This window comes from Camarhynchus parvulus, chromosome 28 (assembly GCF_901933205.1).
Source record: "Camarhynchus parvulus chromosome 28, STF_HiC, whole genome shotgun sequence".
Classification (NCBI taxonomy): Eukaryota; Metazoa; Chordata; class Aves; order Passeriformes; family Thraupidae; genus Camarhynchus; species Camarhynchus parvulus.
Window position 1 is genome coordinate 4,244,504 of NC_044598.1, and position 14,189 is coordinate 4,258,692.

Sequence of the window (14,189 nt, forward strand, 5' to 3'; positions counted from 1 at the left end):
GGAAGCGGGAGTCAGAACGAGGAAGGTGACGCTGGGGTGTGGGGCAGGAGGGACAGGCTGGGTGAGAGCAGGAGAGTTAATAAGGGAGGGTCATGCTTGGTGCTCATCTTTCCATTCAGCGTGTTGTGGTGTTGAGATCTGTGATATACATATGAAGATATATAGAAATATATACACACGCAAATGTGTACGTGATTATTACAGAGGAATAATATAGAGGAATTCCTTCCTCTCCAGCCCTTCAGTCACGTGCTGTAGTCAGCTAGGTATTCTTCACCCTGAAGCTGTTATACAGGAGAAGTAAGCTCCTAATTCAGCTTTCAGACCCTTCACGTTTAGTATCTCCTGACTAAAATGTCCTTCTCTCAGAGCTTTTCTAGGCAGCAATCAGTTCTCCGTGTTGGCCTGTTATCCACTCTTGTGTGAGAGGCACGTGATCAGGAAATTAGTATAGGTGAAATAATTAGTCATCAAGAACGTGTTATGTGAGACTCCACAGTGAAGTGTCACATGGTAATTGAGAAGTAACGGGCCCCAATGTCATTTCTGTTCATCTTCAAGTAACTCGTGAAGCCTGAGAAGCTTTCCTAGTGTTGGTCTAACAGCTGGGCTTTGCTGGTGTGTTGGGGGTGGCTGTGCAGTCACTATCAGCTATCAAAAGCTGCAAAGTTGTAAACATGTAACTAAATGGAGAACTTTACTGGGAAAACTGATCTTCCTTGCTGCTGCTATTGAACTGAAACACGAAATACAACTTCCAAAATCTCTGTGAAGCCCCTTGTGCACAGGACAAGGGGTTGTTTGGTAGTGAGCATACCTGGGAAATTTCTGTTTTTAACAGAATAGGCTGAGTTGGAAGGGACCCACCAGGATGTTAGATTTATGGTATTGGTTTGGTGGCAGAGGAAGGCAGAGCTGCTGTGCAGTGCCCTGAAAAATGTGGGAAACACCACGAAGTAGCAACAGCAAATTTATATGGTATTTATGAGCTTAGTGTGTTCTACCAGAGCAGGACCTGGTGAGCAGTATTCTTATGGAGCCCCTCCAATGTGTTATGCTGCTTTTAGTAAATCTGCTTTATTCCTTTGTGCATAGGACAGAAAGTGTTTCATCAGCTGTCAAAGCCCTGAGGATCCCTTTGGTGAAGGTCCAGGCCTTTGTGGCACCAGTTCTTTGAGAAGAATTGAATGTTCTTTCTAAAATAATTTTGTGACAAACAGCTTCATAAGAGAATTAAGAACGACACCGAGCTTGTTCTAATCTGTGACAAGAAATGGTTGAAATGCATTGGCTTTGATGCTCTTTGGAGTTAGGAAAAAACACTCCTTGGACAGTTTTGTAGGGCTCTGTGTACTTGTAGGAAGCTGTTACTGGGGTTAGTGCACACTCTGGGATTCAGTGAGGTCAGAGCAATATGTTGTCTCAGAGCAGCTGGGCTGCAGCATGATGGGATTTTAAACTCTTGTTTGGAATGCAAATGGTGAGATTTTGAAATGGATAACTACAGGGATAATTCCTTTTTATAGCCCCACAAGCAGAACAAAAATTAAAACCCAGACCAGGATGTGTTCAGCTGATTAAGACATTGCTCTGGTAAAACATGTGTGTTTGGGAATCCTTCAAACATTTCTCTTCATTCCAGAGAGTGGCTGCAAACAGCACAGGACTGTGCCTTTTCCTGGCTCAGCTGGGGAGAGCTGTAAACCGGCTGTTGAGCTTTTGGGTGTGGATTCAGTGCTTCCCAGGCAGTGGCCAGGGACATTGGCTAATTTTCAGGTGATGTTACAAAATCAGAATGCTGTTTTAGAGGAACCAGCTGCAGAAATTCTTCCTCTTTTCCCTACAGTGTTTCCATTGTTCATTGTATCTGTTGAATGTTGCTCCAGTGCTGTAGTTCAACCAACGTTTGTGAGTCTCAAGATAAGTGTTTAAGCCTAAGACAGACACTCTATCCTGTTCGGAAAAGCAAATTTGTTTAAAACAAACAGTGTGCTTTAGTGGGGAGGATATTGGCTATTGGTCTTGGCTCAACAGGAGTTTCTCCAGGAAGAGTTGTCTCTGGGAAGGAGCTACTGTGGTTGTTAAATAGCAATGATATGAAGAGAAATGAAAGCAAGATTGTTGTTTGGACTTCTGATTTACTTGTGCTTTTTCAAAGCAGGAGGTTAGTTTATTTCCATGTCTTGGGTTTTGTGTTTTGGAATTTAATCACATGGAAAAATCTGCCATCACTTATTCCCTCATGTCTCTGGGCAGTCTCTCCTGGTAGATCTCTGAGATGGAAAATTTTATTCCTTTCCCCTTCTTTGCAGGTACCACGTGAGCATATTTGGTATTTCACAGCCAGTCGAGGCTGTACAAGTGCTTGACACCACAGTTCACAGTGGGTTTCTCAGTGCAGCTCTTTGACAGCCCCACTGTCTTCTTGCTTGGTGGGTTTGTGTTCTTCCTGATTTGCTGTGAGCCTAAATCTCACACCCCAGGGTGTGTCCTGAGGTCAGAGCAGGCCACATCTCTTCACTGATGAGTTTTGTGCTCCTCAGCTCATTAGAGGAGCTGAGAGTGCTGGAGGCTGCCTGGCCCTCGAGTGCAGTGTGTTAATTCCCTGTCAGAGGCATTTCCATTGTGTGACCCATTTATTTTGAGTTTAAACACTGGAATTGAAGGGATGGACTCCCCTAAGAATGTGAGGCAGGAGAGGGGAGCCAGTTAATGCAGTCCCTGCTCTGTGCACACTCCCTGTGCCCATTTCTGGTGTTCTGGGGAGTGCTGGAGCTGCTGCTCCTGCTGCAGGGTCAGTGCTGTGTGCAAGGAATGAGGTGGCAGAGCAGCATTAGCTCCCTCCCAGCTCTGACACGTTGTGTTTACTTTCCAACAGATGCTTTCATTCCTGTGGTGTTTCCCAGCTCCAGTTCAAAGCCAGACTTGATCCTACTGCGTTTTCCTGACTTTTCACTTCCAATACCTCATTCTCTCCCTTTCATTTGGAAAAGGGATGCTTTCCTAATGGAAGTGGTGTTTTTCAGCAGTTATTAGGTAGTTTTGTATTCCATGGAGTAACTTCTCCTACTTTGTGCCTGCTGCTTCAGGATCTGCTCCACAGCATGCTCAGAGGAGGAATGCCTTGTACCACAGGCTGTTAAAATATACTGGATTTTTGCCAAGATAGTCCAAACTGATAAATTATCTGTTCTCCTAAATGTACAGTAAGGGACAGGATATTTCTTTGATGCTGTTTGGCCCTTGCACAGTGTTTTTCATTCACAGTTAAAAGTTTGTTTTTCCCAATAAGGAAGGTCGTGTCAGATGCTGATGTGAGATGTTCCTTTAGAAAACTGAAATTATTAAGTAATAGAAACAGGTATTAATGAGTGTGCTTAGCTCATTCAGACAGCAGCCCTCTGTTTTAGGTGTCTTTGATTTACTGCGGGACACTTGAGGAGAGAGAAGGGATTTCAAAAAGTCCTGTACTAAATATCTGTACACTTCTCTTATACCATGAGGTTGTCCCCCCCTTTTCTCAGAGACTCTGCTGTGTGTGTCTTCGTGGTTTTGGTAATTGATACTTTCAGGAAAAATCATATTGAGAAATTCGCCTTTTCCTGTCTCTGGTGTTGGGTGATAGGTATCTCATTGCTGGTTTACACTTCAGCTGTTTCAGAAGCGTGAAAGGAGCACTCGGTGCTGCTGGTTGGGAAAAAACTTCAGTTACTAATATAATGCTAAATGGGAGCAGCATTGTGTGTCATGCTGTGAAATGTCTGATTTACTGTCAGGCCAGGCTTTCCAACCTGCCAGTGGCTTCTTGCTGCTTACTGAGTGTTACCTGAGGACAGGGCACTTGTATTGTTATAAAAGCTTTTTCCTCTAAATAAAGGACTGCTGTGTTCCACTGCTGATTTCAAGCCTCTTCTGACACATTTTCAGATGAAATTATGTGGGGAATTTTGAGGCATCTTTTCACATCCCAAAACTCTTCTGGGCTCAGCCTGTCCTGAGTGAGGCTCAAGGCCTCCTCATGCTGTGGCTTCTGACAGCCTGGCCTCAGCCGCTGGTGCAGTATTGGTATTTGATGGTAAAGGATGTGGGATGGAACATAATCAGGGAATTTTGAGGACTGCTAAACAGCTTGTTGGTGCCTGACAGAACAGACCGACTGCCGGGCAGTGCAGTTCATTGATGACAGACAGCTCTTTCAGGCGCTGCTGCTCCATCAGTTACTGTGTGTCATATACGTGGTGGTATCTTTGAAGGCAGCTCATTATTCCACCCACTTCCAAGTGCATCTACAGTTGCTATTGTTAATTCTTCGTGTGTGTGAATCACTGCAAAAGACAAAGTCGGAAGTAGAAACAATACACAAAGAGGGTTGGATAAGGACCTCACACCACTTGGTGAGAAACCAGTCTGGGACTGGCCTGCAGGGCCCAGTGTGAGCGTCCTGCCTTACCTGCTGTGTCATGGACACAGAGGGCCTGGGGCATGGCACACGAGCCAAGATGTGGGCAGTGTTCTCCTGTGATTACAGGCAGGAGCAGCTGAGGCTTTGCATTAGTGCTGCCTTTCATTAGCTTCTTGCTTTCTCCTGTATTAAATATTACTTAATTGACTGTGGCATAAGTGGGGATAATAGCTTTGTTCCCAGTCCTGATCGTTTTATAGCTGCCTCTGCTGAGGGTTTGAAATGCTGCAGACAGATCTGTGCTGGCACATGTGGAAGTAAATATTGTGCCTAGGCAGGGCCAGGGGAGAGGAAGAGCTGTCCGGTACCTAGGAAATGGAGTGACCATCCACTGTTCCTTTAGTGAGGCCAGGGGAAAAACAGCCAGAGAAATCAAAGTAAAATATGGATACAGATTACATTTCTGCACTGTGATCAACATCAAAGAGTTGTTTATTTGGTGCTTTTTGTTGCAGATCTTTGTCCTGCTGCTGAGTGCAAAATTTTTTTTTGTGGTTTCTTTCCATCAGTGTCTATGAAAGTGGCTTAAAACCTCTTCCTCCACAGTGTGGGTTAGTGATGGTGTTTGTGTACAGACAGCACCTTTAGGTTTTTCACTTGGAAGTGTTCTTGGGAGTACATCCTGTTCCTGGTGCCCTGTGGAGGGCAGCGTTACATGACAGGCACCAGAAAGAACCAAGTCATGGGACTGGTTACAAGGCAGCATTTGTGTTCATTAGGTTATTAAAAACTGCTGATCATTCACAGTGAGAAATTGAAGTGCTTCATCATCTGAGGGGGGAGTCTGCTAAAATCCAGGTGTCAGGAAGCATAAAAATATTAGAATAGAGTAAAAACTGCAGGAAATAACATTGTTGGCGGTAGTTTTAGTAGCTCAGAAAGGTGATTGAGGGTTTTAAAATAAGAAGCACATGTTCAAAGTAACTGAAATAAGTGAGCCCTGTTGAATCCTTAGTGTAACTGGGTATTAGAAATGTTTGGTTCCTACCAACCTCCCCCTCAGTCATTGTCCAGCAGACTGAGCAGTCAGTTTGTAAACCTCATAGCTGAGTGCTGGTTTTTGTATTAGCTTTTTCTTTTTTGTTGTTATTTCCATGATGACCTGGTGTTCAAACCTGACAACTTCTGCTGAGAAGTCCCCATGTTGGAAGCTGTATAAATGGAGGGAGGTGTCAATGTGGGAATGTTGAAACTGTCTTCTGGTTGGCTCAATCTATGGCAAAGCTGTATAAAATATATTGCCCCAAGTGGATCACTGTGTTAATCAGCTTCAGCCTTGAGACTGGATGTTTGTTTAGTGTGAGTGGTGTGATTGTACAGCAGGGAGGAGGTGAACAAACTTACTTTAATTACACAAATATTTGTGCTGAATTTAAGAAGTCAGAAGTGGCCATGAACCATCTTTTTCATTGTCCTCCTTACCTTTCCATAACTGCACAGTACTCACAGCTGTGCATGAATCAGTGTTAGAGCTTTGTAGTACTTTCAGTGTTACATTTTTATTTGGTATTAATATGTCATTAAGCATCTTTTTTTGGTTTCTCCCTGAACTACTTCAGTCATCTGAGTCTCAGCAACAATAGCTACTTTAGTTTCCCAGGAGGAAGTGACTGCTTCTTCTGCATCCAGCAAAGCACGTGCTTTGATGAAGCCTGCCTTTATCAGAGCCTGAAACTGCACAGAGATGTCTGGAACAAGCAAGCTGAAAAATCTACTGTAAAAACACTTGCATAGCTTTTTACATAGTGATGTAAAAATAAAACTTTGGGTACATCTTGTATTTGCAAGGATGAACACTTTTATCTGACACATCTCTCCAGGCTTAAAAGTTGTCTGCTCGGATATGGCTTAGACAGCCCAGACCCCTGAGGATTGTTTAATTGCTGTGCAATTAAATTAACAAATACTGTGATCAGACTGGAGATGTGCTTATAGTAAGTGGCTGATCAGACTGGAGGTAATTAAGGGACATCTCTAGACCCTTGTTGCTGCTGCTGCCTGCTTACTGATTTACTGGTGTTGGGGCTTGCTGATTGCCAGCAGTGATCTTGGCCTTGCTCACCTGGGAGGGGGCCAGAATGGCTCATGTAGCTCCAGCTTCCTGCATCACTGCCCTTCTGTGAGCATTTCAGTGTGAAATCCTGAATTGTCTTTGGGTAAACCACCAAAGAGGAGCTGTCCATGGGAGACTGCCAGAACACCCCAGTGCTTGGAGGGACACTGCAGGTGCTTGGAGTCACTTTGGACAAGCAGCTGCAACTCTTCAGCTGTTTCTTTCCTGCAACCCAATCTTTGTGTTACAAACCTGTTCAGAAGATCCTGTGTGTTTTTCTGTGGTGCCTTAAGGGGCTGTAATGGCTGGTCTGGAGTTGGTTATCTGCCCTGAAATTGGTGCATAGATAGCACTTCTCTGATTTTTTAGAATAAGGTTCAAAGGTTTTAATTGGCTTATGAGTCACTTTAGGATGGATGTGTGCCTGGATCATTCCAGATTTCAGTTGGTGTGTGTAACTTCAGCAAACATTAACAAAAGAAAAAACTGTAAACCTACTTTTTGCATTCCTTCCTCTGTGTTGTTTGGCCAAGGAGTCTTGTGATGTCCCTGTGCTTGTACCAGACAAGGGGGCAGTGGGTAATGCATCGTGTTTCTAATAAATAATCTAGAAGTCTGCTGCAAATGAACCAGCAGAACCTCGTGCCTCTGATGTTGTCACTCAGAACACTGGGCTGGGACCTTAAGCCTTCCTCAGGATGAGCCAGTAAATCCCTGGAAAGCTTCATGGACAAAACTAAGGCAGGTTAAAACATGTACAGCAATGCTGTTTATCAACAGCTGAGTGAAAGATAAGCTTGGCTTTCTGAAAATGCCTTTCAGTTTGCTGAGCCCTTTGTTGCAGCTGAGAGCCCTCAGTGCTGCTGGACTCAGGCTGTGCAAACCCATCAGGATGAACATTGTGCAGCTTCCCACTCACTGCTGATCCTCTGTTCTGTTCTCAGCTGCTTTGCCATGGTTTTGGTGAAGTTACTTGTGAGGAGCATGTGTGGGAGCACATGCCTTGGAATTCTTTCTATCCAGCCATGGAGTAGCCTAAACAAAAGATCCTGTTGTTTACCTCAAATATCTTTTTCTACAGTAGTTAAATAATACAGTATTTTAATGGAAATAAATATATAATGTGTTGATCTGTAATGCTGTGTCAAAGTCAGTAGAAAGCAGCACATTTTGCCCTTTAATGCCCTTGTCTGTTACTTCAGTTGATTCATTCCATACTGTCATGGTACTGCAAACACTAGAGGTGTTCTCTGACTGGTTCAGTGCTGTTTGACATCAAGTGCTGCTTTGGGGGGTTTGAGAGAAGCCTGGCAAGTGATAAATATTTCTTCCCAGCCTTCTTTCTGAGGCAGCTGATGTGTGCTGTGAATGGGATCTGCTGCCTGAAGCACGAACAGCTCTGAAAGTTCCTTCACCAGCTCAAGGTGTTTTGGGGTGTGAGTGCCTTTGGTGTTGAGCATTGTGGTTGTGTTAGGAGGTTGCAGCAGTGCGCACCTTCCTCTCATGTGAGACCATCATGTGCTTGTGCTCAGTGTGATCTCATGAAGTTCGTCTCAAAGTCCTACCAAAATTGATAAATCCTGTAGTGCTTAAAACAGAAGAAATGTTACATTTTGTGCTTATTTATTTTTATGTTCTAAGTATTCCAAACATTTCTGTTTCACTATGGTATGGTTTCAGACATATCAGAAAATATCTTGCTCCTTGTGGCATTCACTGTTAATAATTCCTTTCCTTAAAACACTGTATTTAACCCTGAAAGTGCAAGAGAAATAACGACCAATGTTCACTGACATTTTACTCTTTCATCTGGATGGAAGCACTTGGATGTTGCAGTGACAGGTTTGAATCTCAAATCAAGTGCATTTGGTTTGCTGGGCTGCAACCCAAAGGTATAGGAACGTGAGTTTGCCTTCTCTTGAGTTTAGAAGGTGGTTTTTGGTTGACATGAAATACAGCTTCTTGAAGACTCCTGGAAATGAGTAGTTTACATGATTAAATTTAATGTAAGGCTTCTGCAGTGATCTCCATCCCAATCATTGCTGTGTTCCTGTGAGGTAATGACAGCAAGTACAGCATGGAGAATCACATTTGCTAGGAATGTAATTGTTGTACAGATTAGTGACTTTTTAAACTTCATATACTGATTGCTTGAGAAGGATAAGTCTTTTGTCAGCATCTCTGAAATTGTCAGCAAACCCCAAGTTCTGTCTTGGCTTGAAATAAAGCCTTAGTGTTTTTCAAATTTAAGTCAAAAAACATGGCTGGGAAATGAAAAATCCTATAAAATGGCATTTTTGGCTTCTTACCATGACCCACTCTCCCCTTCCTCCTTCCATTTCAAAGAGACTGTGTATTTGATTCACGATGCCTTCTTTCTTATTTTAGCCACTCACATTCATTTAAATGCACATATTTTCTAGGTGAGATCTTGGAATTATTGAGGAATTAGGGCTTGTTTTAAAAAACAGCTTGTGTATTTTGTTAATGGACATAAAGTACTCCAGCATCTCGTTGGTGACATACTTTGAGGAATGCAGTTGTGTCTGTGCTGTTCCACAGCTCTGTTGGGTGCTCTCTGCTCACATCTGCAGGCTGCACTTGGGTTTTAGCTGGGCTGCTCCAGGCATGTTCCTGTAATGCTCCTTGGGAGAGAGAACAATTACCACAGTGGTTGCTATGGCATTTCATTAAGGAGCCTTTCCACCGCGGCAGGGAAGGCTCCTTTCCCACTTGGCAGCCTAGCAGGAATAAAAGAGAGCCTCAGCTCCTTGCCTGCTGCTCTCAGAGCCTTCAGCTCTGCCCCTGCTCCCACCCTTCCTCCTGCGAGGGTTCCTATGCCTCATGGCTCTGCCTGTCCCCACCTCACTGCCTGAGGGGCTGCCTGAGCGTTGCCTGGCCCCCTCAGAGCCATCTGACTGTCCACAGGTCGGTAAATGTTGGGGCTTAGAAATGCTCCTCAATCTACTGGCCTGGATGTGTGAGCCATCAACACAAAACTGCAAATTGTACTGTCACAGAATTAGTTAGGAATTAATAGCTAAGAAATATATTGATATTGTAATGAGTAGTGGGAGCATAAATGAACTCTGGGCACTGCTGAGGCCCTCTCTTGAATCCTGGGGTCGTGATAAGAAAGACATTGAAGGGCTGGAGCATGTCCAGAGCAGGGACTAGAGCACAAATGTGATGGGGAGGACTCAACCTGGAGCAGAGGAGGCTCGGGGGGAACTTGTGGCTCTGCACAACTCCTGACAGGAGGGGACAGCCAGGGGGGTCAGGCCCTGCTCGCAGGGAACAAAGGGACAGGACAGGAGGAAACTGCTTCAGGCTGTACCAGGTGAGGTTTAGATTGGATATTAGGAAAAATTGCTTCATAGAAGGCTGCCCAGGGCAGTAGTGGAGTCACCATCCCTGGAAATGTTCAAAAAACCGTGTGGATGTGGCATTTGGGGCATGTTTTAGTGACAAACATGACAGTCCTGGACTAACAACTGGTGAACTTGTTGATCCTTGAGGGCTTTTCCAACCTCAATGATTCTGTGATTCATGGGACCTCAAAAGCATTTAAGGAAAAACAGAGCTACTTATATCCTGGGAAGTATTTGGTTTTAATTACCACACCAGGAAATTCCTATATTAGAAGGATTTATGCAAAGACATAGTTGGTGCTGGGCAAGATACCCAGATTTTTGTGCTGTGTCAGTATGTAAATGTTAAGAGCTTTTTTCTTCCAAATATTTAGGCCTTGCTGAGTGACTGGAATTTTTTTCATTGCATCAAGGGGTTGTTCTCCCTTTTGCTGTGTGGTGTGACCCCCCTGAGCAGCTGTGGACTGCAGTGGGGGTTGTGGGTCAGTGGGAAGTGCTTTGGTGCAGGTCCTGCCCAGCGCTGTGCCCAGGTCAGGGTTCCACAGCCAGAGCTTCACTGAGGATCTGCTCCCACCTCCAGGTTCCCTCGCAGTTCTGTGGGTGTGAGATGTGGCAGCAGATCCAGCTGGGTGTGGTGCTTGCCTTTCAGATTTAGGAGGGAGACTGCACAGATCAGTTTTCCTCATATTGCTCATTCATGGCAGTGCCACTCCACAGGATTAACAAAAAGTTAATACCTGCTGATCCTGTAAAGCTTTCTATAAATAGTGCCTGCCATTCCTTGGAGTGTTTTGGGATTTGAAGTACAGCTGTTTCAGAAGGACTTCTTTCTGCTCTCTCTAATCCCTTTTTTCAGTTGCAGATCTGATTCTGAGTTCTGTAATGTGCTTTTCCAGAAGCTGGACTAACTGGTAGGCAGGCATTTACCTGTGGGATGTTGGGGCTGGTGACTCTGGAGCCTTGTTCAGCTGTGCCAGGCTGGGCACTACTGAACTTCTCTGTACTCTTATTTTTTCCACCTCTCCTGCTCACACAGTGGTTTGTGCTCAACACTGAAGAGGTTTCCAGAAGATTAAGCTAATGTTTGAATAGTGTGGGGATAGATGCAGTGGGAAATAAGTGAGGCTTTTGGTTATGGAAGTAAAGACTGAGAACCTCTGTGTCAGTGTCCTTCTGCCTTGAGAACCGTCACTGGCCTCGCTGCCCAGGATGTGGCAACAAGATACACACATGAAGGATTCTGTGACACTGTTCCAGTGTGCTCTTCTCTGAGCATAAAATATTCAAGGCCAAGTACAATATGTTTGTGGATCAGTTGCATGTTGTATAAGTCACTCAGCATTTTTAATGAAGTATTTATTTTCTACCCTCAGAAGTTTTTTTTTTAGTTTATACTCAAGAGTTTAAACTTCCCATGTGAGTTGTCAGGCCCTGAATCACTCTCAGGTGAATGGTTTACAATCCCAAATCTGCTTCTGGGTAAAGTCACCTGGACACTGTTGTTCAGTGATGCCATCTCCAGTTTTGGCAGATGCAATCCACTCACCTGTATCCAGGAGAACAGAAGGGATCTGTGTACAGGAAAGGATTGTTTGGTGTTTACAGTGCCCTCCTTTAACAGGAAAATTCCCACTGTAAGGATAGTATTTCTATCCCAAACACAGGCATTTAGGAATAGCTTAAATTCCCTCAAGCTCATTCATCTGTCTGCTGAGCACCCCCAGCTGTGCCAGGCTGGCTCCAAAGCAGAGGGGCTCCAGCCCTTGCAGCATCTCCGTGGCTCCTCTGGCCTGGCTGCAGCAGCTCCACGTCCTCCTGCTGCTGTTGCCCAGGGCTGGGGCAGCTCTGCAGGTGGGGTCTCACCTGAGCACAGGGGCAGAGGGGCAGAATCCCCCCTCCCCTGCTGCCCACGCTGGGGGCTCAGCCCAGCACAGGGGGGTTTCTGGCTCAGTGCCCATGGCCGGGGCAGCCTGAGCCTCTCACCCACCAACACCCCAAGTCCTTCCCCCAGGGCTGATTTTCATCCATAGCAGCAAACTTTTGTGGCTTGCATTGTGTCACTCCAGGACATTTGTAAAAGACTAAAAAATGGTTGTATTAATACACAAAAATTAGTGTAAAGGGGAAAAAATGTTGATTAAAGTCAGGCCACTAGACACTTCTGTGCTGAAAATATCATTTTGGAGGAAGGTGGTGGTATTCAGGCAGGGATTAGGTAATCCGGTTCTGACCTGGTTCCTCTGGCAGCTAGGAATGTGAAATACCCTGGTGCATGCATGGCTTTGAAAAGAGAGATTATTTCTTTGCATTTAAATTTTCATTATTCCTGTAGCAGATGCCTTCAGTACTTAAATAATAATTAATTGTGAACTGGAAGAATCTTTGGCTGAGCAAATTCTGCTTGTAAAGTAAAATCTGTACAGATAATTTTAAATCACATGTTTGCCACATCCTTCCCACAAGCACAGATGTGATTGCTTGGAAAGATGTGAAGCACCAATATTTAAATGTAAACATTGTGACATTTGGCTCTTTGAATTGCTGAGAAATTCATAGAAATAACTGTTATTTATCAAAATGTGTAAATGGCAAAAGGGCTTATGGAAGTTGAGAACCAGAGAGGGGGTTCATGACTTTCCATGGAGCTTTCCATGGCTGGGGGGGTCCAGGAAGCACCTGTGTCCCATCCAAGCCTTGTGTTGTGTCCCTGTGTTGTGGGTGCACATCCACAGTGTCATCATTGGCAGCAGGTCCAAAAATGGGGTGTTTTCATCAGTCACCTCTCATTTGTGGGCTGTTAGCAGTGTGTGACAGCTTTTCCTTGTCACGTCATGAGCGGGTGTTCTCTGACGTCCCTCTGGAGGCAGTGATCTCTAGCAATGGTGAACTCTGGTTTTGTGCAGACCTCTGCCTACTCAGTCTCCATTGAGCAACTTCATGTTTGCAGATTTTTGAATCTAGAGCTTTGGAGTGAGTGGTGTAATTGTGAGGGAGAGGCAGAAGGGACAACCACCAAAGAAACATCTCATACTTTTGGTTTTGTAACAGAATTGTGGTGGGTTTTTTTTAATAAGTAATTTTGTCAGAGTTAAGTGCTTACTAAATTGTGTGTGTGTGAGATTGATGCTTGCAAATGGAGTTCTGGTGCTTCTCCCCACCAACATGCTGGGAACTTGAGAAACTGGTGGAGGAGCTCAAATTTTTGTTTGTTTTCCTCAGGCAAAATACATCTCTCAGTGCATCGACGAGATCAAGCAGGAGCTGAAGCAGGACAACATCGCAGTGAAGGCAAACGCAGTCTGCAAACTGACCTATGTAAGTGCCTTGCTGGGCTCCCACAGAATTGCAGCTGCATTTTGTTCTTTCCTGCTGATTTGGAGCCAGCCCTGGCTCTGGGTGTCTGCTCTGCTTCCCCTGCTCCAAGTGCAGCCTGTGGGGACATCGCTGCCCCAGCTCTGACGTCAGAGGCTGCACGTTCCTGCTCTGTTTGGTACAACTGGATTTAATTGTGATGGGGCAGGAAGTGAATCTAATTTAAAACAAACAAGTTAAAAGAAACTGTTTTCAATTTGGGTTGGTTCTTATGACATAGTGACATGAGCACTTGAAACTGGTTTTTCTCTTTGCTCAGTCCTTTGTTGACAAGAAGACAAATTTTGGTGAAGATTTCTTTTTGTGGCTCTGTTATGGTTTTTATTAGAAGAAAATCAGGAATAAAACCCATCACACCAATGCTTATATAACTGCATATCGTAGAATCACAGAATGATTTGGATTTGAAGAGACCTTAAAGCTCATCCTCCTGCCATGGGCAGGGACGCCTTCCACTGTCCCAGGGTGCTCCAAGCCCCGTCCAGCCTGACCTGGGGCACTTCCAGGGATCCAGGGGCAGCCACAGCTGCTCTGGGCAGCCTGGAACTGATGCAAACTGTTGAAAACTTGTGATGTCTTTCACTTACTGTGAGTGGTGCAGTGGTGAGTGGTACATTGCTCATAAACCTGTGATGCCTACAGAATAATTTTCAGACTCCTGTTGCATCTTCAGTTTTGGGACATGTCTTGACCTATTTCCTTGAGTCTCTTATTTGAGAAGTTTATCTTGGCTTCTCTGCTCACAGTTACAGATGCTGGGCTACGACATCAGTTGGGCTGCTTTCAACATTATTGAAGTTATGAGTGCTTCCAAGTTTACATTCAAGGTGAGTTCTCTGTAAATGCAGCTGTCCTGGCCAAGCTGTCTGATACCCTGGCTTTTCACAAAAGGTATTTTTATGTGAAGACCACCTGAGATTCTTAGTTCCAG

At 44.6% G+C, this 14,189-nt stretch overlaps 1 protein-coding gene across 1 annotated transcript in view; it reads left to right on the forward strand.

The window, feature by feature from the left end:
* The window catches only part of AP3D1 (adaptor related protein complex 3 subunit delta 1), a 43,214-nt gene that overhangs the window by 426 nt on the left and 28,599 nt on the right, over positions 1-14,189 (forward strand). Inside the window, 2 exon segments of the mRNA XM_030966612.1 lie at positions 13,106-13,201; positions 14,005-14,085. Of these exon segments, the coding sequence (XP_030822472.1) occupies positions 13,106-13,201; positions 14,005-14,085 (177 nt within the window).